A 27,171-nucleotide genomic window follows, 5' to 3' on the forward strand; every position below is an offset into this window, starting at 1 on the left:
CTCACAGAGAGTACAAGATCCCGCTTGCGCCTGGAGTTCTTCTGCCCACTTCCTCTGGTCCTGCATGGGGAAACGGTCAGCCCTAGAGAGTGTCTCAGCTCCCCAGTGCTCCCAGGGCCTGACTCTTCCAAGGCACTGTCCAGCGCAGCAGTGGCATTGAGCATGTCCTCAGGGCGGGGTGGTGGCAGCTTGGTTCCATTTTCTGGTCCTGTCTCTGGGGTTGCCCGCTGGATTGCCAGTTGTGTGGCTGGTGAGAGTTGCTTGGCATAAGCAGGGACCAGAACTCGCTGTACTGCACCCTCAGAGGCCACGTAATCATCCACCAGCTAAGAACATAAAAAATAATAGCCTATTAGCCAGCCAGGCTTAGGGGAACCTGGTTAACCATCATTCTTTGGCTAAGAATAGTGAACAGAAAGTGGAAAGAAGGGGAACTCTAGCACAGTCTTTAATGGTCAATGGCTTGTTTCTCTGGGACTCCTATGAGTGTTGGGCAAATATTTCTTGTGTGTACAGGGCCTCTCATGTTGGGTTGTTACCATAGGGCTGCTCACAAGGAGAAAGCATGTTTCTGACACTGTTTGTGAGTAGTCATTTATGGATAGCTCTTGGATATAAGAAATGTAGCTAGATAAGTGTTTTGTCTGAAAGGACTGGGTGAAGAAGTGATGACAAGAAAGAAACCAAGCAAGAGAAGGAGTAAGAAAATAAAACAGTAACAGCAATAAAGAGGAGACATAAAAGAAAAATGAGCAAAGGAGGAAGATATAAAGTCAGAAATCCCTAGAGAGACTGGCAGCAACAGCTCCCCTCACCTATCCTCCATTCCCAGAGTCAGTCCATGCCCTCACCTTGATCCTGCCCCGGCCACATTCGACTGTCATAGCCCCTGACATCTACCTGACTGCCTGTGCCCTCACTCAAGGACATACAGAGCCAGGAAAGGAAGAAGGGAGCAAGGGAGAGAGGGAGGAAGAAAGGAGGGGGGATTTCTGCAGTCAAGAAAACAAAATACTGAAAGTGGGGAAACACACACACACACACACACACACACACACAAAGATGCGGGGGAGGAGGCTGAGATTTATAGACCTGTGAGCTGCTTTCTGCTCTGTGAAATCTAATTCCATCCTGTCAGCTTGGAAGCCTTTCCTGCCTCAAAGAACCCACAGCTCAGGGCAATGCCTAGCCTGGTACCTTTCTGCCTCCCACCTTCCAGGTCCTCCCTTGAGCTGGAACCACTGAGAGTCCTGACCAGCCACAGACTCGGGTGAGCAGCAGTGGCCATTACCCATATGGCTGTGCCTTCAGGAGAGCAATGACCAGTTGCTGTGTTACACTGGAGGGGGAGAGAGGGGTTTATGTATTCATTTCTCAGATCCAGCAGATGGGCTGGGAGTTTCATCCCTCCCATCTACTCCATGTGTTCTGCTCCTTTACTCTTTACTGGGTGTCTATGTCTTGTTGTGGGGGGAGGAGAAAAAGAGAGGACAGACGGAGAATAAGGTGGAGAGCTGACAGAACTCCAACCGTCTCTCAAGTGGCACCACATCTGTTATTTTCCTGTCTCTAAGATCTCTATAGTTGCTCCATCTCCTTTTCATACTTCCATGTGTGACATTCTGCAGTTCTTACTCTACTCAGCCAGGATTTTCCTGCTCATATGGCCCTTAAGCAGTAAAGAAACTGAAATAGCACAATGTACATCTATGTCTTTTCCTGCTCACAAGATATGCTTGCTTGCTTCCTTCTTTTCTTCCCTCTTTCTCCCTATATGTTATTCTCTTACTGTTAACAATCAGTTGGCCATTTCTTTTTCTCATTTCCCATTTTATTTCCTTTCCTCTGCCTCCCCCTCGCCTTACCTCATAGTCTCTCTCCCGTGGTGTAGATTCTCTTTCCACATAGATTCACCTTTCTTCTGTGCTCCCTTTTTTCACTTTTTCTCCTCCCTCAGCCCTTCATTTCTACTTGTCTCTTTCCCTCCCTATACTTGTCTTCTATTATCTTTATCTTTGTCCTCTCACTTTTTCCTCCTCTCTCCACCTCTGCCTCTCTCCCCTGTACATTCCCATCTCTCTTTGTACTGAATTCCTCTTGGCAAGCAGAGGGCCTGCGATAAAATATGAATGAGCCGTCTGTGCACGGCAGGCATCCTCGCCAGGAGAGGCAGAGTCCATGGAGCAGCCGAGACAGCTGTGGAAGAGAAGGTGCCATGCGGAGCTACTGAGAGAGAGGGAAGGGCACCCCATCACTACACACAGCAAAAAATGACCTTCTGCCAAAGAAGCTGATGGTTCAGGAAGAAAATAGAGCTGACTATCCCTGAAAAGGAAACGTGGTACTGTTTTGCTTTATCACAAATACAAACAAAAGGTTTAAAGATGGAAAGAAAAGAACAGAAAGGAAAAAGAGTGAAAAGCCAGGAAAAGCACCTAGGAGGAACAGCCCTCTGCTGCCATACTCACGGGATTGAGCAGGGGGGCCCCCTCGCTGGCAGCCAGCGTGCACCCTGGGAGCCGCATGTCCCTTTGAGTTGCTGGGAAGCCCAAAGGCCCAGGCCCCACTGAGGCTGCTCCCAGCTGCCGCAGCTCCTCAATCACCACCTGCACGCCGCTGCCCACGCTGTCACACTCCTCTTCCACGGCAGACAGAGCCTTAAAGGCTTCCCCGGGACTTTCCTTGAGAGGCCCAGGCTCCTCAGGTGGGGAACTATGTGCCCGGCTTTCCCCATCTTCATCAGGGATGGACACTTTCCCTTGCCTCAGGTCACCCACTTCCTCCTGGAGACGTTTTAACAACTCATTGTTGGCCCTGGCAAGACCCAGAGCAGCTTCAGCCAAACCCACTGCCTTATCGACCCGCTGGTAGATAACATGCAGGAGCTGCTCTGAGCTCTGAACAGCCAAGCCATGTCCAGTCACTGTGATGGGGGTGCTGGGAGGAGGATTCCCACCCTGGGAGCCTGTGTTGCCTCCATTAGTCTCACTCTTACAGGCGCAGCAGCAGCATCTGGCCTCACTGCCACTGGGAGGGGAGAAGAGAATGGTGGCACTGAAGGACATGGCGGATGGGGCAGTAACAACCACGCTTACACTGCTGGGCCGCTCCAACAGGTAGGAAGCATCGACTTCTCTGGACTCACTTTCCTTTCTCAATGAGGATGGTCAGAGGAGCCCAGGCCCCAAGCTGTAGGGTCTGTGAAAGAAGAGTAGACAAGCCATGAAGAAGCACACAGTCCATGGCGGCCTCTCCTCGGCCTGCAGAAGGAAGACAGGTGCCTTCTATTTGCAGATCCTGTGCTCTCCTAGCACATCACAAATCAAGGCCTTCCTGATGAACGGTTTCAGAGGGTAGAGAGCATTCCTTCTGCCCCCCAGCATGGAACCCCCGACTAGTGCAACCTAAGGAACAGGGAAGGGATTCAGAAGGACCTTCCGGCATCTGGAAAGATTAGAAGATTAAGGAAGAAAATGTAGATCTGTCTCCTCCTCCTCCTCCTCACCATCTTTACTGTAATAATGGTACTGCATTTCATTGCTTTGACATTGTTCCTTAAGGTGTTCAGAACACTTCACATAAGTTACCTCATCTACTCAACAGCACTAGGAAACACATATTACTCCAGGTCCAGAGAAGAGACATGCGGAGAAGTTATATGTCTTTTTCAAGGTCAGAGGAATAACAGCAGAATCCAGTTATTGCTACTTTCAATGTAGTGTTGTATTTTTTTTTTAACTGATACCACTTTTTGTTGACATTAACAATCATGACAATCATGATTCTACCCTCTCTGTAATTTTCATACAAATGCATTCAGAGTAACACTCCTAAATAAGGAATACATCCATCACTGCAGCCCTCAGCATGTCACCAACTTCTCACTGTTATATCATTAATGCTTTGGGGATGAGGGCAGGGAAATGAAATGAAAAGATCAGGGAATTGAGCTGGGGTAACCCAGGGCTGCACAGCCCCCTTTCCCACATAGTCGTGTACCTGGGCCATGAGCCTCTGTAATGGAAACTAGCTGTCCTGAATCTTCCAGCCAGGAGCCCAGAGAAATCACCCGTGGGGCCCCTTATCTTCATTTCTCAAGCTCCTTAAGGGTGGATCCAAAATTCAACAGGAATGTTTGAACAGCTATGCTGTCACTTTGCCTGCATGACCAGCCCCCATTAAAGGAGAAACCAGAATGTCAGTGATAAACCAAACTGCCTTTCTTTTAAATTACTGTAGTTAAGCAACTAAACTACTCCAGGAGAGAAAAAAAGGGGTAAAGAAGTTGATTTGTACCACTGAGAACACTCCCGGGAACTTAATAAATATTGTAATTTTCTAAATAATACTTGATGATAGAAAAAAAATCCTTCTGATGCTCCATGTCAAAACCTTAAGTATGTTTACAATTTCCCTGAGAGATGCATTTCTCTCTTACCCTGTAAATTAAAACATCACAATTAAAAGGAGAGGAGGAGCCGGGCATGGTGGCTCACGCTTGTAATCCCAGCACTGTGGAAGGCTGAGGTGGGCCGATCACCTGAGGTCAGGAGTTTGAGACCAGCCTGACTAACATGGTGAAACCCTGTCTCTACTAAAAATACAAAAATTAACCGGGCGTAGTGGCGGGCATCTGTAACCCCAGCTACTCGGGAGGTTGAGGCAGGAGAATCACTTGAACCCGGGAGGCAAAGGTTGCAGTGAGCCGAGATGGTGCCACTGCACTCCAGCCTGGCAACAGGGCGAGACTCCACCTCAAAAAAAAAAAAAAGAGTAGGAGGTTAAGAGAATTTTCTATATATTGAGGGTTTTCTTTTTTCTTTTTGAATAGGCAATCTCATTTCAGAAACAGGCAATATCAATGCCTCTGAGGTACTAAAACATAAATCTGACAATGTATTTTAATTACATGTGGTTATTAAAGAATAGTCTTTAATTTGCTCTTTCCACCCATTATATCGAAGAAATGGCTTTTTCTGTGCCAGATACTTACTTCTCGCAAAAACTTAACTCAAATACATTTACAGCTTCCTTGTCATTATAGTCACTGGGAGGCACAGCTAAACCTGAAACTAAAGGTTAAACCAAATTAAAACTAAAGGTTAAAGGAAAGCACTAAGCACTTCTATGTCAATTTATAGATGAATCACTTATGTATTCTTTTCCTTCCTAAATAAGGGCCTACACTGCTCCTGCAGAGCTTTTTCTTTTTAATTCTTTATTTAACCTACATCATGCAGGGAGTTTGCTCTTAAACATAGATGCTGCGGGCAAAAGAATGTTTTGGTGATAATAAATAATAGTATTCAAATGCTTGCCAGCTGGGTTCAGTATTTGTAAAATCAGTAATTAAGATGCATCCGGTTGGGACACTGGCTGAGTTGTCTAACTCCTTTCTGGTACCAAACTCTCTTGCCTCACGCACTTACTCTTTCTTGCAAGAGGCTTTTACCCCTACCAGTGTTGAGCCTGCCTCAAGCTCTTCCCCTCTCTTTTATTTTTATTTATCATTTTTTTGAGACGGAGTCTCGCTCTGTTGCCCAGGCCAGAGTGCAATGGCAAGATCTCGGCTCACTGCAAGCTCTGCCTCCAGGGTTCAAGTGATTCTCCTGCCTCAGCCTCCCAAGTAGCTGGGATCACAGACACGTGCCACCATATATGGCTAATTTTTATATTTTTAGTAGAGACAGGGTTTCGCGCTGTTGGCCAGGCTGGTCTTGAACTCCTGACCTCAGGTGATCCACCCGCCTCAGCTTCCCAAAGTGTTGGGATTACAGGTGTGAGCCACTGCGCCCAGCTCCCTCTTCTTTAAATAGTCTTTCCTTGGTCGTCCTTCCTTGGTCATCTTTCCAAAACAGCACTGTACTGCAGGTTTAAAAAAAAAAAAAAAAAAAAAAGGGCTGGGCGGTGGCTCACGCCTGTAATCTCAGCACTTTGGGAGGCCGAGGCCGGCGAATCACGAGGTCAGGAGATGGAGACCATCCTGGCTAACACAGTGAAACCCCATCTCTACTAAAAATACAAACAAATTAGCCGGGCGTGGTGGCGGGCGACTGTAGTCCAGCCACTTGGGAGGCTGAGGCAGGAGAATGGCGTGAACCTGGGAGGCGGAGCTTGCAGTGAGCCGAGATCGCACCACTGCACTCCTGGGCGACAGAGCGAGATTCCGTCTCAAAAAAAAAAAAAAAAAAAAAAAAAAGGGTGGCCGGGCATGGTAGCTCACACCTGTAATCCCAATACTTTCGGAGGCTGAGGTGGGTGGATAACTTGACGTTAGGAGTTCTAGACCAGCCTGGCCAACATGGTGAAACCCTATCTCTACTAAAAATACAAAAAATTGCCAGGCATGGTGATACTTGTCTGTAATCCCAGCTACTCAGGAGGCTGAGGGAGAAGAATTGCTTGAACCCAGGAGTCAGAGGTTGCAGTGAGCCGAGATCACGCCACTGCACTCCAGCCTGGGTGATGGAACGAGACTCCATCTCAAAAAAAAAAAAAAAAAAAAAAAAAATGAGGTTCTCCTCTGGCTGCACCATTTATGAGCTGCGTGAACATTAGTAAATTATTTCACTTTTCTGAGACCAAGTTTCTTCATCACTATCTACTTTGAGTGGTTTTTGTGAAGATTATACGTAATATATGTAAGGCACCTATAGAGTGCTGGCACATGGTCAGTGCTCCACTAGTAACGGCTGGATATTATGGTTATTCCTGTAACATTTTGTGTTCCCAACCTGGACACCCACCCTGATTCCTTAATCTTTTTTTTTTAAGAGGCGGGGTCTTGCTATGTTGCCCAGGTTGGTCTTCAACTCCTGGCCTCAAGCCATCCTCCTGCCTCAGCCTCCTGAGTAGCTGGGATCACAGGTGAGAGCCACCATCTTGATTCCTGATTCCCTAATTTTGAATAAAATGCAATGGCTTGAAATATAATTTGGGGAAATTTGCCCCCAAATTTAATATTGAATTTCTAACAAACAACACATTCCTCAAGTCTATGAGGATGCATTTATAGGTACAAAACCTTCTATGACGCAAATTAGAAAGGTAATTGAGTATTTGGAATTTACTTGCTATCATGACCTGGTCTCAGACTAAGGATAATATTTTATGCTAGTTTTTAATGCTAAATGTATTTTCCTATTGTGAGTTCAATTTGTTCCTCAATTTCTCTTCTGTTTTTCTACTTTGTATGTTACCATACTATGTCCATTTTAAAACATCACATTCAGGGCAACAAATAGGTGTTTTCCTGAATTAACCTGCCTATAAAAACTAGGTACAGTGTGGTCTAGCACAATGGGCATTCAAAGAATTCTTTTTTGGTTTCCATGGACACTATTGCTGACTTCATTTCCCAGCCTCTTGCTATAGTCTCTCACCTAAACTCTAAGATATGGAAAGATATTGGGATCAGCAGGTAATAAACGAGTATTTCACGTTATATTTACTAACCAGGTAACTACTTAAGTGCTGGATAAATGACTCAAAACAAAACATTAATTTCATTAGCTGCATATACCCCCATTAAAGAAGGTGAGCTGGGCCAGGCACGTGGCTTACGCCTATAATCCCAGCACTTTGGGAGGCTGAGGTGGGCGGGTCACCTGAGGTCAGTTCGAGACCAGCCTGGCCAACATGGCGAAACCCTGTCTCTACTAAAGATACAAAAAACAAAACAAAAAAAAGTAGCCGCGCATGCTGGCGCGTGCCTGTAATCCCAGCTACTCAGGAGGCTGAGGCAGGAAGATGGCTTGAACCCAGGAGGCAGAGGTTGCAGTGAGCCGAGATCACACCATTGCACACCAGCCTGGGAGACAGGGCGAGACTCCGGCTCAGAAAAAAAGAAGGTGAGCTGGTGAGTGGGGGGAGATATTTTTAGGCTCATATATTCATATATATATATATATATATATATATATATATATATTTTTTTTTTTTTGAGACAGAGTCTCGCTCTGTCGCCCAGGCTAGAGTGTGGAGGCGCGATCTTGGCTCACTGCAACCTCCACCTCCCAGGTTCAAGCAATTCTCCTGCCTTAGCCTCCAGAGTAGCTGGGACTACAGGCATATGCCACCACTCCCAGGTAATTTTTGTATTTTTAGTAGAGATAGGGTTTCACCATATTGGCCAGGCTGCTCTTGAACTCCTGACCTTGTGATCCGCCCTCCTCAGCCTCCCAAAGTGCTGAGATTACAGGCGTGAGCCATCGTGCCCGGCCAAAATATATATATATATATTTGATACAGAGTCTCACTCTGTCGCCCAGGCTGGAGTGCAGTGGCACGATTTCGGCTCACTGCAACTTCCGCCTCCCAGGTTCAAGCGATTCTTCTGCCTCAGCCTCCCGAAGAGCTGGGATTACAGGTGCACACCACCACACCTGACTAATGAATGCTGACCTCAAGTGATCCGCCCACCTTGGCCTCCCAAAGTGCTGAGATTACAGGTGTGAGCCACTGTGCCCAGGCCCAAAAGTTTTTTATATGTAAGTCCATGTTAAAGGATGATTCACCAAAATGCATTGCACACTACTCAAATGAAAGGAAGACAAAGTCTCTACCTATAAGGCACTTAAAGTGTATTTCAGATGGGAATGTCTAAAGAACATGGGATGTTCTAAACATGGACTATCTAAAAAACAAAGTGAGGCCAGGCGCAGTGGCTCACACCTATAATCTCAGCACTTTGGGAGGCTGAGGCAGGTAGATCACCTGAGGTCAGGAGTTCGAGACCAGCCTGACCAACATGGAGAAACCCTGTCTCTACTAAAAATACGAAATTAGCTGGGTGTGGTGGCACATGCCTGTAATCCCAGCTACTCGGGAGGCTGAGGCAGGAGAATCACTTGAACCCGGGAGGTGGAGGTTGCAATGAGCCCAGATCGCACCACTGCACTCCAGCCTGGGCAACAAGAGTGAAACTCCGTCTCAAAAATAAATAAATAAACAAATAAATAACAAAGTGAAATACACACAAGTCCTAATAATATGGTATAGACTGAAAAATTTCTGAGGCGTTAGTTCAAAATAATGGAAACATTAACAAAATGAAATCATACTGAGAAAGAGTTCTTACAGAAGAAAAGCTTCCAGTTGAGCCTTGAGCAATGTATAGGATGAACTGATAGGGTAGTAAGACATTCTAGAGGAAAAAAAAAAAAATTACAGGACTTAACAGGGTACATGTCAGAGGTCAGAGCAAAGGCGCTTATATAGTAAGATAAGGAGAATTGACAGAGTTATAGAGATGGGGTATAGAGATAATTGGTTAAAGACAACTGCAAGGTTATAAGCCTAAGAGTAACAGGATGGTACCACCACCACCACCACCAGAATGACAGAAATGAGGCAGTTGAGAGGAAATACCATGGCTGGGCATGGTGGCTCATGCCTGTAATCCCAGCACTTTGGGAGGAGGAGGATCGCTTGAGCCCAGGAGTTTGAGACCAACCTCGGCAGCATAGCGAGACCCAGTCTCTAAAAAATAAATAAATAAAAAGAGGAGACACCAGTATATTAGAGAAGAAGTGTATTTATTTAACATTTTAAATTTCAAATGATGGCAACATGTTTAAGTAGAAAGTCCTGAAAACAACTGACTAGGTCTAAAAAAGAGAAAAAGATCTTCAATCTTGGGATGCGTTGCCAACACAACATGACAGTAGATGTCACACTTAGGTTTGCAAAAAATATAAGCATTTGGGGTTCATTTCAGTATTGGTCTAATTTAAATACATGTGAAACGAGCCTTAAAAATGTACTTTCCAGTACTTTTGGTATTTTTCATAAATATTTAGATAAAAAAGACAATTCATCTCCTTTAGACAGACAGTTCAGGGTAAGACTGTCCATAATTTTAACTATCCCTTTCCTCCCAAGTCACATTTTTGTTAGGACTAAATATATCATACTCTTGGCAGTTCCCTTGCTTGCTTTCTCCCCATTCTGAGTTTGAATTTTCTGCATGACTGAGTTCACCTCCAAACTATGAAAAATAAAAGTTTTCTCACTATTTAATAGATGTGTATGATATGGTATCACTCAGATGATATATGTTTTTATAATGGGTGCTTGACTCATTCAGGGTCATGCTAGCAATAGACTTCCTTAAATGTGATTACTGAAAGCATGGCAATTCATATCATAATCTTCATTTTAAGAAATAAATAAGGAAAACGGCCACTTAAAGCTCCTGCTGTGTTGGTCAGTCCTACACCTCCACTTCAAGGTGCAAAATGGCTCACCTGTCAAAAGGTTCTCTCAAAACCTATTTTTATCAGAAATGAGCTCCTTATCACACAAGAGCAGCTAAGTAAATACCACAAAATACTATTTTCCCACATTTTAAAAGAGTGACTCGACTAATGGTCTGCAAAAAATCCAAGACCTTATTTTTAGGGGTAAAAAAGAGAGCTGTAGACCCAGAAGGCCGAATGCGGTCTTTAAAGGATTCCACGTAATCTGAAAATTCCACGTATATTTCTATAGCAGGATGAGAAGTTTTAACCCAGTATAGCACAGTCCTTTTTATTTACATTTGCTAAGATTACATTGGTAAGATTAATATTTCCGATTTCAGGTTTGCCTAAAGGACCCACTGCATTTATGGAGAAACTGAAAAATGAAAAAGTAGCTCCTAGAACTCGTGCCAGCGAGAACTTGGTAAATGTTAGTTGATTAAATATTAGTCAAGGATGACAAGGTGGACCCCAGGGACGGCAGAACCGTTTCCGATGGGTCAGTGTGATTCAGCTACGGGAAAGGCCATCGCAGCGACGCGGGAAGCAGAGATCGGCGACTGCTCAAGAGGCCTCAGGGGACAGGGTGACTCGCCACTGTGCCCTACCATACAGTGCGCTCTGGGAGTCCCGGGTAAAGGGGGTCATTCCCGCGAGGGATGCGGAGAGCAGAGCGGCCGGAGGAGCGGCTAGGGATCTCGCCGGGTCACCGGGGAGGGTAGACTACGTAGCCCCGAGAGCTTTGAGAACTTGGGCTGAAGGCGGCGCTCGCCGTGAGAACTGACGCGGAGGTGCAGCTTTGCAGCCCTACAGATGTTCTACCGCGTGTGCCTGGCGCTACCGCACGGGCTGACTCAGCTAGGCAGAAGCGGAGGCGGGCGCGCGGGAGCCAGAACTATCCGCGGCGCCTGCCCGTGTACCCGGCCAGCGCGCGCACGCGGGGAGACACCGCCCCGCTTGCCTTCTGGCTCCCGGTGATTGGCGGTTAGACGATGGCTGGGGAGCAGGGTCACGGACACTATTGGCTGCAAACAACAGTCACTCAAAAAGTCAGGTAGGGGAGGGGCCTCCTCAGGGAGGGACAAGACTGTGAGGCTTTTTCAAGGCCGTCAGACGCCATCTTTAGCTTGTTTTTGTTTACTTGCTTTTGTTCTCTGCTGCTCACAAACCTGTGTGTACACGATTATAAGCACAGTGGCCACAAATCAGCGTCACACGTTGGGTGGTGGCCGACTTTTAGTTACTGCTGGCCTCGGTTACATTTCTTTCACATGTCACCTGCAAATGAGCAGCTCCTCACAGTTCAAAGAAGTTTCCAATACTAGGGGCCCCGAGGATTCCCAGGCAAAATCAACAGAGTTTAGTTTTGCTTTGCTTTGGAAGGCCAAGCCAACGATATATATGTGCGAGGAATTCTCTCCTTTCTTAGGAAGAAAAAGCAAGAACACTGGATATGACCCTACGTTCCTGGATGTAGAAATCAAATAGCCTAGGAAATCAGGGATACGGGCTCTGCACTGTTCAGGGAGAGCTCTCCCTATTTTTTGAGAAGCTAAAAAGTAAGGTAAAAAGTATATGTGATGACCTGTAATGATGTGGAAAAGAGCTAAAAAGCGTAAAACTCCATGAAAAATTCCCGTAACTGGCCGGGCGCGGTGGCTCACGCCTGTAATCCCAGCACTTTGAGAGGCAGAGGCGGGCGGATCACCTAAGGTCAGGAGTTGGAGACCAGCCTGACCAACATGGTGAAACCCCGTCTCTACTAAAAATACAAAAATCAGCCCGGCGTGGTGGCACATGCCTGTAATCCCAGCTACTCGGGAGGCCGAGGCAGGAGAATCGCTTGAACCCAGGAGGCGAAGGTTGCAGTGAGCCAAGATCGCACCATTGCACTGCAGCCTGGGCAACAAGAGCGAAACTCCGTTTCAAAAAAAAAAACTCCCATCACTGTTGTGATCACAAAGATCACTAAAATGTGACTAGATTTCAAAGAAATGCAGGTCTGAAATTGTGGAATAATCCACAGTCGAGCCAGTATTTATTAAACACTGGTCTGACTTGAATTGTTAGAGAATAAAAATACACTCAGCACAAGTAAGAAACCCAGAAAGCCCAAACAGGGCCACTTTTGTTATAAATTTGTACAAGTAACTTTATTGCAGTCGGTATTTAGGAGTCAAATACTGCTTGAAATAGAGTAGGATGCTAGCTGTGTAATAGAAATGCATTATTATACAGAAGTTTTGTTGTAATGAAATTTAAATTCTACAGATTTTTTTTTTTTGTCTCCTGGTTGTCACTGCATTTGTGACATTCCAGTTTCTCCCTCAGCACCTCATATACCTCCTATGCTTTCACTCCAATCTGCGGATACAAATTTGGATACAGATATTTTTCATACAACTTCTAATGAGGAGATAGTGATTCTGTAACAGAATGAAGTGAAAATAGGGCTCATATAACAGGAGGTTCTGCTCTGCGAGCCTGTTTTTCTCTAATTCATATACTTTTTTCTGTGACTCTTAGAAATGAGAAGCTTTCCATTCTAAAAATGCAACATGATAACCAAAAGGCATTTCTTATCCCTTCTATTATTTGCCTTTGCATCCTCTTGGCTCCCCATCACCATCACCATGAACAGTTTTTGAGAATTACACTTGACTGGATTTTTTTCCTGATACTTTGCCAGCTGTGGAGCTTTTCGAATATTCCAACCAATAAACGACCATTTTGTCAAAAAGCCAAGAAAGAACTTCCCTTCTGAACACACCAACCAAACCACACATAAAGGCCAAAATATACACAGCTGTACACTTAAGAACGTGAGACAATAAAAAGCAAAACCACTTAGGCAAAACAGTCACTGAAGGCTTTGAACCACAGATTCAATAAATTGCCTACTCTCATTTGCCACATGGACTATATACTCCTTGGCAATTATTTAATTATTCATTATTCTGATCCTTTAGGAGCAGAAAAATATAGTAAATGCACATAGAAAGTGCCTAAGTATGCTAAGCATAGGATTTCTTCTAAGCTCTGCTTTGCACACAAAATATTTTGATCACATTTGGGAAGACAACGGAAAAAAAATTCACATCCTAGGGGATACTTTGCACACATAAAACCAGATATATTTATCACTTTTGAAAATAAAATCTGATATGGCACATATACACACATATTGTACATATACACAAATAACCCCAAGTTATAACTTTACAAATTTGTTTCAAGAAACACACACACACACACACACAAATGTTCTAATGAAAATGTGTGTGAAAGACACACTGTAATTAAGGTCTTTCCCCCTTCCCTAGGGAAATGAATGTCTCCATTATAATATCCCAATATTAACTTATTGGCCTTGGACAAGTGCCACATCCCAGCCACTTGGTTTTGGTTCTGGGGGGTGGGTGTGTAAAAAGCACGCAAACGGCTTTATGAGGGAGCCTCAAATCTCTCTGCTTCCTTCGATGTTGCCTGTGGCAGAAATTTACATTATCCCTTCAGCCCGCTTAAAAAATTCTGTACTTCCCAAGCGGCTAAATTTTTAAAGTCCCTCAACCACAAAAATCTACCAGTTCTTAAAATGTGATTTAAAAAAAAGAAAAAAAAACTATAAATTTGGCTGGAAACGGTTGTACACGGCCATCCTGCTTCTCAACTTCTTGGTATATTTAAAACCTTGACCAGGAAAAAGAAAGAGGAAGAGAGACAGAAAAAGAAATGGGGGAAAGAGCAAATTCCCCTTAGCAACAGTTTCCTCACCCCAACACTGCTACAGATCTCTATTTTTTAAAAATTTGAAAACACACACAAGATTAAGGAGGAAAAAAAATGGAAAAAGGATACCCGAAGGTCGTATGGCTCTTTGTATTCGTGTGTGTGCAAAAAGGAGGACTCGCGGAGCCCGAGCCGGCAAGCCCCGCCCCTCCCCGGACGCCCTCCCGGATTGGCCGTCCGCGGCCGCGGGGCGCCCCGCCCGCAAGCACACGCGCCGCGCCCGAGGCGCCAACCCCGGAGTGGGGGGGTGGGGCCCTGAGGGCCGCCGGACCCCCGACCCCCAACCTCGCCTGGACCTTGGCAGACCCGTTTCCCACCTCTCTCCCTTTCACTTTCTCACCGTCCTGTCACCCTTTCCCGTCTTTTTTTCTCAGTGAAACAAGGCCCACTCACCAGCATAACAATCCAGTGAGCGACCTCCGGACACTTTGTTAAATTGAGTGAACTAGTCAGTAACATTCTAGACTGCAATTAAACATCAGGGACTTGGTGCGTGGGCCCTACTCCGGTTTCCAGGTGAAATGTCTCTGGGTCACGTGTGTTGCTTAACACCCCCACGTTTAAATGAACATTCACGTATGGAACATCTTTCGGAAGTCTTACACTTCAGCCCGAGCTCCCAGTTTCTCTACCTGGCTCAGACCAGATTCTCAAAACTAAAATGGCTCCTCTTTATTTCCAGGAAGACAGCTGGTATACCTGGATTTTAAGCCGCCCATAATCTGGTCCCACCCACCTATTTGTTATTTATTTATTTATTTAGACAGAGTCTCGCTCTGTCACCCAGGCTGGAGTGCAGTGGTATGATCTTCACTCACTGTAAACTCCGCCCCTCCGCCCCCACCCCCACCCCCACCCCGCCCAAGCGATTCTCCTGCCTCAGCCTCCCAAGAAGCTGGGACTACAGGCGTGCGCCACTGCACCCAGCTAATTTTTTTTGTTTTTGGTAGAGACAGGGTTTTGCCATGTTGGCCAGGCTGGTCCTGAACTCCTGACTTCAGGTGATGTGCCCACCCTGCCTTTTTTTTTTTTTCAGTAATGTGATCTCGGCTCACTGCAACCCCCACCTCCCAGGCTCAAGCGATTCTCCTGCCTCAGCCTCCCGAGTAGCTGGGATTACGGATATGTGCCACCACGCCCGGCTATTTTTTTTTTTTTTTTTTTAAGTAGTGACGGGGTTTCACCATGTTGGCCAGGCTGGTTTTGAACTCTTGACCTCAAGTTATCCTCCCGCCTTGGCCTCCCAAAGTGCTGGGATTACAGGCGTGAGCCACCGCGCCTGGGCACATATTTGTTCTTAGTTACCTCTACGCTCGTCTTATCAATCTTGTATTATTCCTTTACTCAAGTGGCTTTTTTTTTTTTTTTTGGCCTGAATTATGCGTCTCCCCTTCCCTGACTGGTCAATTTTTATCCATTCTCTTTCAGCACAGACCGCTTACTTCCTTCTCTCCGCTCCCATCAGCATGAATTTCATGTGTACTCCAGTTAGCGGCACGTAACTCTACCTTGATTCACATATTTTAGTAACTTCACTCCAGTAAACTGTTTGAGGTCAGTGATCATATCTTAAAATTGTTTTTCCATCCAGGAACTGTTTGATTCTTACTGCAGTAGCTGGCATAATTGTAGATATTTAGTAAACACTGACCAAAAAAATCATTTATTTATTTATATTTATTTTTGAGTTGGAGTCTCGCTCTGTCGCCCAGGCTGGAGTGCAGTGGCCCGATCTCGGCTCACTGCAAGCTCCACCTCCCAGGTTCACGCCATTCTCCTGCCCCAGCCTCCCGAGTAGCTGGGACTACAGGCGCCCGCCACCAAGTCCGGCTAATTTTTTGTATTTTTAGTAGAGACGGGGTTTCACCGTGTTAGTCAGGATGGTCTGGATCTCCTGACCTCGTGATCCACCAGCCTCAGCCTCCCAAAGTGCTGGGATTACAGGCGTGAGCCACCGTGCCCGGCCAAAAATCATTTATGATCAAATAAGTGAATTTCTTTTCTAGCTAAAACACAGATTCTGAAACTCACATCTCACAAGAATTTCCCTTCTATAGTAAGTAGCAATTTGTGAACACATTGTGCAGGAACTAACTGTTCTGAACACTTTATGTGCATCAATTTAGGTATTATTATTATTATTATTTTTTTTTTTTCCGAGACAGAGTCTTTCTCTGTCGTCCAGGCAGGCGGATCACGAGGTCAGGAGTTCGAGACCAGACTGACCAACATGGTGAAACCCCGTCTCTGCTAAAAATACAAAAAGTTAGCTGGGCATCGTAATGCGCACCTGTAGTCCCAGCTACTCAGGAGGCTGAGGTAGGAGAATTGCTTGAACCCAGGAAGCAGAGGTTGCAGTGAGCCAAGATTGCGCCACTGCACTCCAGGCTGGAGGACAGAGCGAGACTCCATCTCAAAAAATAATAATAATAAAATAATAAAGCCGGGTGTGGTGGCTCATGCCTGTAATCCCAGCACTTTGGGAGGATGAGGCAGGCAAATCACCTGAGGTCAGGAGTTCAAGACCAGCCTGGCCAACATGGTGAAACCCCGTCTCTACTAAAAATACAAAAATTGGCTGGGCTTGGTGGCATACGCCTGTAATCCCAGCTACTTGGGACATTGAGGCAGGAGAATCCCTTTAACCTGGGAGGCAGAAGTTGCAGTGAGCTGAGATCGTGCCACTTAAAAATAAATTTTTTGTGGCCGGGCGCAGTGGCTCATGTCTGTAATCCCAGTACTTTGGGAGACCGAAGCGGCACGGCAGATCCCTTGAGCTCAAGAGTTGGAAACCAGCCTGGGCAACATAGCGAAACCCCTGTCTCTCCTAAAAATACAAAAATTAGCTGGGTGTAGTGGTGCATGCCTGTAGTCCCAGCTACTCCGGAGGCTGAGGCACATTAATCACTTGAACCCGGAAGGCGGAGATTGCAGTGAGCCGAGATGGTGCCACTGCACTCCAGCCTGGGTGACAGAGCAAGACTTCGTCTCAAATAATAATAATAATCTAGGGACATGACAACTACATGCAAAGTATGATCTGGGTCAGAAGAAAAAATGCTATCCTGGACACTACCAGGATACTTGGGAAAATTAAATATGGCCTGGATATTAGATAATTTGATTGTAGCAAAGTTAGATTAGTGGCATCACCATTTTACAAGAAACAGGTTCAGAGAGTACTTACTACAAATTTACATAGCTAATGGGCGACAGACCTGAACCCCCAAGCCAGCTGTCTTATCAAGCTGTTCAACATACACACACACACTCACACACACATTTTGACACTGGCCATCAGTCAGGTCTCGTCCATAAAATTGTTGGTTCTCAACGTCCAGGGCATTGTTGGTAGGATCTAGTTCTCAGCAGAAAGGCCTAATGCCTTCAGTGTTGTTTTCACCCTAGCAGCACCCTAGCTTAGGCAATAGCTTTGCCTTTTACCTGAAAATGAGGTGCTAGTGTTTACTTTCTCAAGGGTTATAGACTTTCTGTGTTTCTTTTTTTCTCTTTTTAGAGACAGGACCTCACTATGTTGCCTCAGCTGGTCTCAAACTCTTGGACTCAAGGGATCCTCTTGCCTCAGCCTCCCCAATAGCTGGTGCATGCTACTGTGCCCGACATGTGTTTCTTTTTATATGCTTTTCATTTAAACTTCTAAAAAATAACACAAGCCTAACTGGGCGTGGTGGCTCATGCCTGTAATCCGAGCACTTTGGAAGGCCAAGGCAGGTGGATCATTTGAGGTCAGGAGTTCGAGACCAGCTTGATCAACATGGTGAAACCCGTCTCTACTAAAATACAAAATTTAGCCGGGTGTAGTGGTGTGCACCTGTAATCCCAGCTACTTAGCCAGGTGTGGTGGTGTGCACCTGTAATCCCAGCTACTCAGTAGGGTGAGGCAGGAGAATCGCTTGAACCTGGGAGGCAGAGGTTGCAGTGAGCCGAGATTCCACCACTGCCCTCCAGCCTGGGTGACAAAGTGAGATTCTGTCTCAAAAAATAAATAAATAAATAAATAAAGCCATGAGATCACTAGGAAAATATTAAATATTAACTCTTGATGAGAATGTACTAGGACGTCTCATATTCTCAAATGCACAGGTGATATATTTTCTTTTTTTTTTTTTTTTGAGATGGAGTTTCGCTCTTGTTGCCCAGGCTGGAGTGCAGTGGCACAATCTCGGCTCACTGAAACCCCCGCCTCCTGGGTTCAAGCAATTCTCCTGCCTCAGCCTCCAGAGTAGCTGGGACTACAGGAGCCTGCCACCACACCCGGTTAACTTTTTGTATTTTTAGTAGAAACAGGTTTCACCATGTTGGCCAGGCTGGTCTTGAACTCCTGACCTCAGATCATCTACCTGCCTCGGCCTCCCAAAGTGCTGGGATTACAGGCATGAGCCACTGTGCCCAGCCACAGGTGATATATTTTCAAAAATGTTAGGATAAAGGGAAAACAGAAATGTTAATAATTATTAAAATCAACAGTTATTGAGAGTTTACTTGGTACCAGGCACTCTGTATCTCATTTAATCAATTCTGTGAGATAAGTACTATTATACTCCCTCTTTTACTGAGGAGAAAACTGAGACTCAGAGGGGGATTGGTAAGTTACCTAGAGGTTGTTGAGCTAATTAACTCAATGGTGGTCACTAGTGGAATCATAGCTTGAACCCAGGTGTGCTCACTACAGAACCTGTGCTCTTGACTATTCATTAGTCTCTGTCTAAATTGAAACCCACTCTGCCTTTCTGTTACCCTCTTTTGCTCTCGTTCTGTCCATGAAAGACAAGCTGTCTTCACTTTGATGATCAATGGAATGTTCATAACTGCCATACAGTCTCCTGGGATATATTTTTAATTATGAGTCCATTACTACAAAGGTCAAAGTTAAGTTGGAAAAGCCATGTCTTTTTTTTTTTTTGAGACAGAGTTTCACTCTTGTTGCCCAGGCTGGAGTGCAATGGCACGATCTCGGCTCACCGCAACCTCTGCCTCCCGGGTTCAAGCAATTCTCCTGCCTCAGCCTCCCAAGTAGCTGGGATTACAGGCATGCACCACCACACCCAGCTAATTTTGTATTTTTAGTAGAGACACGGTTTCTCCATGTTGGTCAGGCTGGTCTCGACCTCAACCGACCTCAGGTGATCCGCCCGCCTCGGCTTCCCAAAGTCCTGGGATTACAGGCCTGAGCCACCGCACCTGGACTTTTTTTTTCTTTTTCTTTTTGAGACAGGATCACTTGCTTTGTCACCCAGGCTGGAGTGCAGTGGTGCAATCATGGCTCACTGCAGCCTCTACCTCCCGAGTAGCTCAGACTACAAGTGTGTGCCAACATGCCCAGCTAATTTTTAAAATATTTTGTAGAGATAGAGTCTAACTACGTTGCCCAGGCTGTTCTCGAACTCCTGGGCTGAAGTGATTCTCCCACCTTGGCCTCCCAAACAATTACAAGCATGAGCCACAGTGCCCGGCCTAAATTTCTATTTTCCCCATGGTCATAGGAGAATCTTTGAGTAGAAGGTTTGAGTAATGAACTTGTGTGCTGTTAGGTAATGAGAATAGGGAGAAAATATACCATTTTCACCTAAAAATTACAATTTTCACTCTAAAACATCTGAAATTTCAAATGTTAGACTTTACAGATGACTTGTCGATTGAGGAAAATTGCTAATTTGGCTTTGAATCAAGCAGATCTTTTATTTTAAGCTGTTTCTGTTCAATGAGATCTGAAAGAGGCCTCCCCTACAGTGAAATGTAACTTCCCCTAGAGTAAGGCCGGGAAGCTGTTTCCGACAGTCATTCGTTAACACATGGGAGAGCATCTTAGAATAGGAGCGGAAGGAAATCCTACAGCTAGCTGAGAATATGTCCTAAGAGACACTGGAGAGGAAAGTATGAGAGAGCTGAGATTCAGAGTTGAGAAAGGGTACAGAAAGGTGGAAGGTAATGCAAAGGAAACAACAGAAAAGGAAGACGGCAGGCAGCAGAGAACAGCCCTCAAAGAAGAGAGAAGGGGTTTGTATTGCAGCAGGAGTGAAAGTAGATTCGATTTTAAAGAAAAAAGTTCTGAATTTGATTGTTAGATGCAAAAATTTGATAAAAATTGTAGAAGCAACTGGAACATCTTAAGATCAGTTAAAAAAAAAAGTGTCAAAAACCAAAACAAAATAAATTAAAATGCTATAACAGGCCAGGCACGGTGGCTTACTCACGTCTGTAATCCCAGCAGTTTGGGAGGCTGAAGTGGGCGAATCACCTGAGGTCAGGAGTTGGAGGCCAGCCTGGCCAATATGGTGAAACCCCGTCTCTACTAAAAATACAAAAATTAGCCGGGCTTCGTGGTGTGTGCCTGTAATCCCAGCTACTTGGGAGGCTGAGACAAGAGAATCACTTGAACCTGGGAGGCAGAGGTTGCAGCAAGCCAAGATCGTGCCATTGCACTCCAGCCTGGGCGACAAGAGCCAAACTCTGTCTAAACAAACAAACAAACATGAAACTGTGAATGATATTTTATTTAGTCATTTTTGTTTACAATTGAAACTTTGGGAATTCAAAAGTAACATTCTTGCCTTTGAGCTTCTTTCAACCTACAAGAAAAGAAACAATCATCACAAAACTTTCAAATACACACACTCATCTTAAAACCTAATGATTTTGTGAAATTGTACCCCTTATGTTTTCTATTTGTTTGTTTGTTTTAAGATAGAGTCTCTTGCCCACCCTGGAGTGCAGTGGCATGATCTTGGCTCTGCAACCTCTCCCTCCCGGGTTCAAGCAATTCTCCTGCCTCAGCCTCCTGAGTAGCTGGGATTACAGGCACCCGTCACCACGCCCAACTAATTTTTTTTTTTTTTAGACTGAATCTCGCTCTGTCACCCAGGCTGGAGTGCAGTGGCACTATCTCGGCTTACTGCAACCTTTGTCTCCTGGGTTCAAGCGATTCTCCTGCCTCAGCCTCCTGAGTAGCTGGGATTACAGGCATGCACCACCAGTCCCGGCTAATTTTTGCATTTTTAGTAGAGACGGGGTCTCACCATGTTGGCCAGGCTGGTCTCGAACTCCTGGCCTCAGATGATCCACCCACCTCGGCCTCCCAAAGTGCTGGGATTATAGGTGCCTTTATGGTTTTTCTCCTTGGCAACCAGTTACTGTGAAAATCAAGTACTGTGAAGATACAGGGTACATCTACAAGTGTCCCAAGACTGAGAACAAGCTCATTTGCAATGCGTGGGACAGGATTCTGCAGCACTGCACCTAAGTGCTGTGCTCCTTTGCCATGTGGGTGTGTGTGAATCTTTCGTGGTGTTTCTACTGGAAGAGTTAGGACATTATTTGCAATCTGATTTATCTGTTTTCTTGTGATTAGGTTCAGGTTAAGCTTTTTTTTTTTTTTCTTTTTTGATACAGGGTCTTGCTGTGTCACCCAGGCTGGAGTGCAGTGATGTAATCACAGTTCACTGCAGCCTTGACATCCAAAGCTCACGCCATCCTCCTGCCTCAGCCTCCTGAGTAGCTTGGGACTACAAGTGCATGCCACCATGCCCTGCTAATTTTAAAAAGTTATTACTTGGTAGAGACAAGATCCCCCTATGTTGCCCCGGCTGGTCTCAAACTCCTGGGCTCAAGGGATCCTCCTGCCTTGGCCTCCCCAAATTCTGGAATTATAGGCATAAGCCACCACATCAGGGCCAAGGTTAAACATTTTTAGCGAGAATATTACTTAGGTAATTTTATATACTTCTTATTGTATCACATCAAGAGGCATATAATGTCAGTTTGTTCTATTATTGGTGACTGCAAGTTTATTCATGTCTGCTAGACGTCTCTATTGTAGAAGTATATTTGCCATTTGTAATTAATTAGTAAACTAATAATAAATAGAGTGATTGTTATGGGCTGAAATGTGTTCCCCTAAAACTTATATACTGAAGCCCTAACCTCCAGTACCTCAGGATTCAACTGTATTTGGAGACTGAGTCTTTAAAGAAGTGATTAAGTTAAATGAGGCACTTAGGGTAGAGCCAGTCTGACTGGTGTCCTTATAAGAAGAGGGAATTTGGACACAAAGAGATACCTGTGGTGCACAGAGGAAAGACCATGTGAGGATACAGTGAGAAGGCAGCTCTCTGCAAGCCAAGGGGACTGAGGCTTCAGAAGAAATCAACACTGCTGATACTTTGATCTTGGACCTACAGCCTCCAGAACTGGGAGAAAGTAATTTCTGTTGTTTAAGCCACTCAGACTATGGTGTTTTGTTATAGCAGCCTTAGCAAACTAATACAGTGATTATCTTAGATAATGTGAATATCCTGTTCTCCCACAACCTTGCACCTTCCTATTTTTGCATTGGGGTTTGCCAAATGGTGATTTTTCAAATTCTGTTATTTCTTCTACATATAATAGCTGGCATCTATCTACTCATTTTTCTCCTCTTTGCCTTCTTCATTATCTTCTTTACATTTATGTTATTTCTTTTTTTTTGAGATGGAGTGTCGCTCTGTCGCCCAGGCTAGAGTGCAGTGGTGTCAAAAAGAAAAAAAAAAAGTCCAAAAAAAACAAAAAAGACCATCCTGGCTAACACGGTGAAACCCCGTCTCTACTAAAAAATACAAAAAAACACAAAAATTAGCGGGCATGGTGGCGGGCGCCTGTAGCCCCAGCTACTGGGAAGGCTGAGGCAGGAGAATGGCGTGAACCTGGGAGGCAGAGCTTGCAGTGAGCCGAGATTGCGCCAATGTTGCCTGGGCGACAGAGCGAGACTCCGTCTCAAAAAAAAAAAAGAAATTCACAAAACAAGTAATTTTAATTTGTCTTAATTTTAAAAATTAATATGCGTTTCATAGTTTTTTTGTTTTTGTTTTTGTTTTTTTGTTTTTTTGAGACAGAGTTTCACTCTTTCACCCAGGCTGGAACGAAGTGGTACAATCTCGGTTCACTGCAATCTCTGCCCCCTAGGTTTAAGTGATTCTCCTGCCTCAGCCTCTGAGTAGCTGGGATTACAGGCGCATGCCACCACACCTGGCTGATTTTTGTATTTTTAGTAGAGACAGAGTTTCATCACCATATTGGCCAGGCTGGTCTTAAACTCCTGACTTTAGGTGATCCACCTGCCTTGGCCTCCCAAAGCACTAGGATTATAGGCATGAGCCACCGTGCCTGGCCCATAGTATGTTTAAGAGCAGCAAACGGCATCTTAAAATTAAACAATATGGGAGTCACAGTGCTAAGAAGGGTAGGAACCACTGGCAAAATGACACCAGAGTGAAATCATTCATTAATTTTTTTTTTTTTTTTTTGAGATGAAGTCTCGCTCTTGTTCCCCAGGCTGGAGTGCAGTGGCGCAATCTCGGCTCACTGCAACCTCCACATCCCAGGTTCAAGCGATTCTCCTGCCTCAGGCTCCCGAGTAGCTGGGACTACAGGTGCCTGCCACCACGCCTGGCTAATTTTTGTATTTTTAGTAGAGACGAGGTTTCACCGTGTTGGCCAGGCTGGTCTTTTTTATTTTTTATTTTTTTTTTTGAGACGGAGTCTCGCTGTCGTCCAGGCCAGACTGCAGTGGCGCTATCTCTGCTCACTGCAACCTCCGCCTCCCGGGTTCTCACCATTCTCCTGCCTCAGCCTCCCGAGTAGCTGGGACTACAGGCGCCTGCCACCATGCCCGGCTAATTTTTTTTGTATTTTTAGTAGAGATGGGGTTTCACTGTGTTAGCCAGGCTGGTCTTGATCTCCTGACCTCAGGTGATCCGCCTGCCTCGGCCTCCCAAAGTGCTGGGATCACAGGCGTGAGCCACCGCGCCTGGCAATCATTCATTAATTCTGTATTTTTTTTTTTTTTGTAGTGGAGTCTCGCTCTGTTGCCCAGGCTGGAGTATAGTGGCTGGTGGAATCTCTGCTCAGTGCAGCCTGCACTGCAGTTCAAGTGATTCTCTTGCCTCAGCCTCCCAAGTAGCTGGGATTACGGGTGCACACCACCACACCCAGCTAATTTTTGTATTTTAGTAGAGACAGAGTTTCACCACGTTGGCCAGGCTGGCCTCGAACTCCTGACCTCAAGTGATCCACCCACCTCGGCCTCCCAAAGTGTTAGGATTACAGGCGTGAGCTAATGCACCTAGCCTCATTAATTCATTTATTAAAAGTACATTTATTATATATCTTTCCTGACTAGCCAACAGCATGCTAGACACTGTGGGGGAACAAGTAAAAACTATACTATAGTGCTTAACAGAAAAAGCAGGCAGACATGCCAGGAAACAACCAGAGACACTACATAGATGCTGTTTGATGTGGCACATGCCTAAGGCTGTTTTTTGATTTCTTTTGTTTTGTTTGAGACAGGGTCTAACTCTGTCACCCAGGCTGGAGTGCAGTGGTGCAATCACAGCTCCCTGCAGCCTCATGTCCCAGGTTCAAGTGATCCTTTTGCTTCAGCCTCCTGAGTAGCTGGTACTAGAGGTATGTACCACCACACCTGGCTAAATTTTAATATCTTTTGTAGAGATGGGGGTCTCATTATTTTGCCCAGGATGGTCTTGAACTCCTGAGCTCAAGTGATCCTCCCACCTTGGCCTCCCAAAGTGTTGGGATTATAGGTGTGAACCATGGCACCTGGCCCTAAGGCTGTTTAAATGAGATGTAGAACAGTGCTGACCCCTAGCCAAGGACCGCACTTGGATTGACCCACCTTTATGCCTATTTTTCCTCTTTAGGAGGTGCTTGGAAATGCAGGACTATGCTGAATATGTTGTGTTGGTTTAAAATGCTCCATTGCTTTCTTTTCTAAAGACTAAGCTATGAGCGCAAACTCAAGACTCAAGGGAGACATGGTGATTATGAGCCCTCCCACATAACCATGGTGCTCAGAGGATTCCCTCTAATCAGACAATACCACACATCACCGCTGGAGATAAGCTGCTGTGAAAAAAAGCCTGTGTATTGTGTGAAACTCTGTATGCATGGGGAGGCTTAGAGTGCATAGGTGTCTCTGGGATAGTGATGGTGTTGAGGCTAGAATGAGAAAAGAGCTGCGGTCGTGCAAAAACATCCCCTCTACCTTGGTGCCTTGTAGGCTACACCTACTTCTATTTGGACCTACTTATTTCTCGTCTTACCTGACATATGCTATTCCTCAGTCTTCCTGGGAGGTAGTGGCTTCCCTCTCCTGACTTAGGCACCCTAGGCCCTGATCTGCAGGCATGTTTGCAGAAAAGAGGATGAGTTATGTGTGTATGATGTGTGTTGCCAGGGAGTATGGAGGTGTGGGGAGAGAAGGCTTCTTAGTGAACCTAAAAACACATTTTCAAAGGTACTGGATCTGTGATCCTGCCTCACTCACCCTGTTACTTTTACGACACAGGTTTCTAATTTTCTGTCTTCGGCCTGGCTGGATTGAGATGGGGGTTGTGAGAGCCCAAACCTTCTTTCCAACCTCGCATAAGTGGTGTAGACATGGAGAGATTCTTGCAGAATTTAAGTGACTGTGACAGTACAGGGGCAACACACAGAGAGGCACGTGTTCATTACGTATGGCTGGAGAAATTATCTGTCTCCAGGGGGACATGTTTCACTGTGCATTAGCTTCGAGCCGCTTCCTTCCTCCCTGTTTTTCTGCCCACTCTCTCTATCACTGTCCTTCTTAGTCTCCTTTCCCACTCCCTGTCTCCCCCCATTCACAGTCCAGCTCTGCCTGTCAATATCTCCATCCATCTTTCTCTGCCACGTTCACATCTCCCTCTGCACTTTGCTCAATCTCGCGCTTGCTGCCTGGGAGTCGCTTTTCTGTTTGTCTCTGGTTTGTCTCTTGTTCTCTCTAGTTCACTTTCTGCCATTCCATCTGTCTTCCTCTGTAATACCAGCTTTTTGGGTACCCTGCAGCTAATGATAACCTTTTCTTGTTACAGTAAAGCCTATAAGCAGCCCTTGGTTTATTGATTGATTGGTTTTTATTTAAACTCTGCAAAGGAAAGAGAATTTTTATAAAGTGAGAGAGCAGAGAGAAAACATGGAACGAGGCAAAGGGAGGAACAGCCTAAGATGAGGCCAGGGATAAGTAATGGGAAGCATCAGAACGTGTCGAACCCATGGTGTCTTATTTCTTTTCAAATAAACTGGGTCGTATCTTTATGGCTGATGACAGCTTAATCTGGACCATAAAGAGTTAAATACCAGCTTAAGCTTGGCACCTAACTCAGAGGCAAAAGCTTCTGGGAGAAATGAGTTGGGTCAAATAAGCCCAAGAAGCTGACGTGGGTAGAATTTCTTCTGCTTGACCCACTAACAACTGCAAAGGGGACATTTTAGAAATGTTTTTTATTGAAATGCTTCAGTGGGGGCAGAGCTCCTGGAAACCAGAACTTGGCTCTGAAGCCACGCCTGGGGAGCATGGGAGGCTGACTTGGGGGGAAAAAGAGGGGTGGCCCAGGTCAGGTAGAAGGTGGCAGCAGCTGCTGATCAGGGCAGTTCTGATTGCTGTTTGAGCTCCCTCTTGCCCACTATAATTAAAGCATTCCCAGTATGATTCTGGCTTCCTGAAGGGAAACTAGAATTTATAAAAACAAACAAGAAACAAACGCAAAACAGCAGAGGTGCTTGGTTGCAATATATGTATATTTTAAATTATAGAGCACTGCTCTATACTCTATACAGTTTCAAAGTCCGTATCTGTTATAGCCCTGGGAGCAGGTCAGGGGAAGATCTAACAAAAGAAACAAAAATAAAAGAAAATTAAAAACCTAAATGTATCCACCGAAAATTAGATATGGTCATGTAGATTCTCTCCTAACCCAATCATCCTATCCTTGTTACTCCTGACACAAGGGAAATGCTCCCCTCAAAATTTCCATCCACCTTTTTTTTTCTACTTTATTCTCTTTTCATCCCACCTCTTTCTTCCTTCCCCTAACAGACCACATAGAATCCGTGGGCCAGAATAAATCAGTTATTTTATTTCCCCTCGGAGGATGTGACCTTCCACTCCCCAAATGGCTCTGACAGTTTTCTCATTTGCTAGCTGAGGAGGATATCAAGAGACATTGACCTTCTGGTTTTGCCTAAAGAGGAACACTCAGTAACTATTATCCTTCAGTCTTTGATTTGCGTTAACTGTGCCCTTCCTCCCTCCTCCCCCACATCCTCA

The 27,171-nt window shown here is 45.2% G+C and overlaps 1 protein-coding gene and 1 long non-coding RNA gene across 2 annotated transcripts in view; one reads left to right on the plus strand and one right to left on the minus strand.

Moving 5' to 3' along the window:
• C15H14orf93 (chromosome 15 C14orf93 homolog) overlaps positions 1 to 3,198 on the minus strand; it is a 12,241-nt gene extending 9,043 nt beyond the window's left edge. Inside the window, exons 1-2 of the mRNA XM_034937287.4 lie at positions 2,469 to 3,198; positions 6 to 326 (exon numbers count right to left, since the gene is read on the minus strand). Of these exons, the coding sequence (XP_034793178.1) occupies positions 6 to 326; positions 2,469 to 3,065 (918 nt within the window). The 5' untranslated portion in view covers positions 3,066 to 3,198. The remainder of the gene's footprint in view (positions 1 to 5; positions 327 to 2,468) is intronic.
• The window catches only part of LOC106635465 (uncharacterized), an 18,958-nt gene extending 14,349 nt beyond the window's left edge, over positions 1 to 4,609 (plus strand). Inside the window, exon 5 of the long non-coding RNA XR_010109791.1 lies at positions 1,220 to 4,609. This is a non-coding gene — a long non-coding RNA (uncharacterized LOC106635465). The remainder of the gene's footprint in view (positions 1 to 1,219) is intronic.
• The last annotated feature ends 22,562 nt before the right edge of the window (positions 4,610 to 27,171 follow it).

Source organism: Pan paniscus, chromosome 15 (assembly GCF_029289425.2).
Source record: "Pan paniscus chromosome 15, NHGRI_mPanPan1-v2.0_pri, whole genome shotgun sequence".
Classification (NCBI taxonomy): Eukaryota; Metazoa; Chordata; class Mammalia; order Primates; family Hominidae; genus Pan; species Pan paniscus.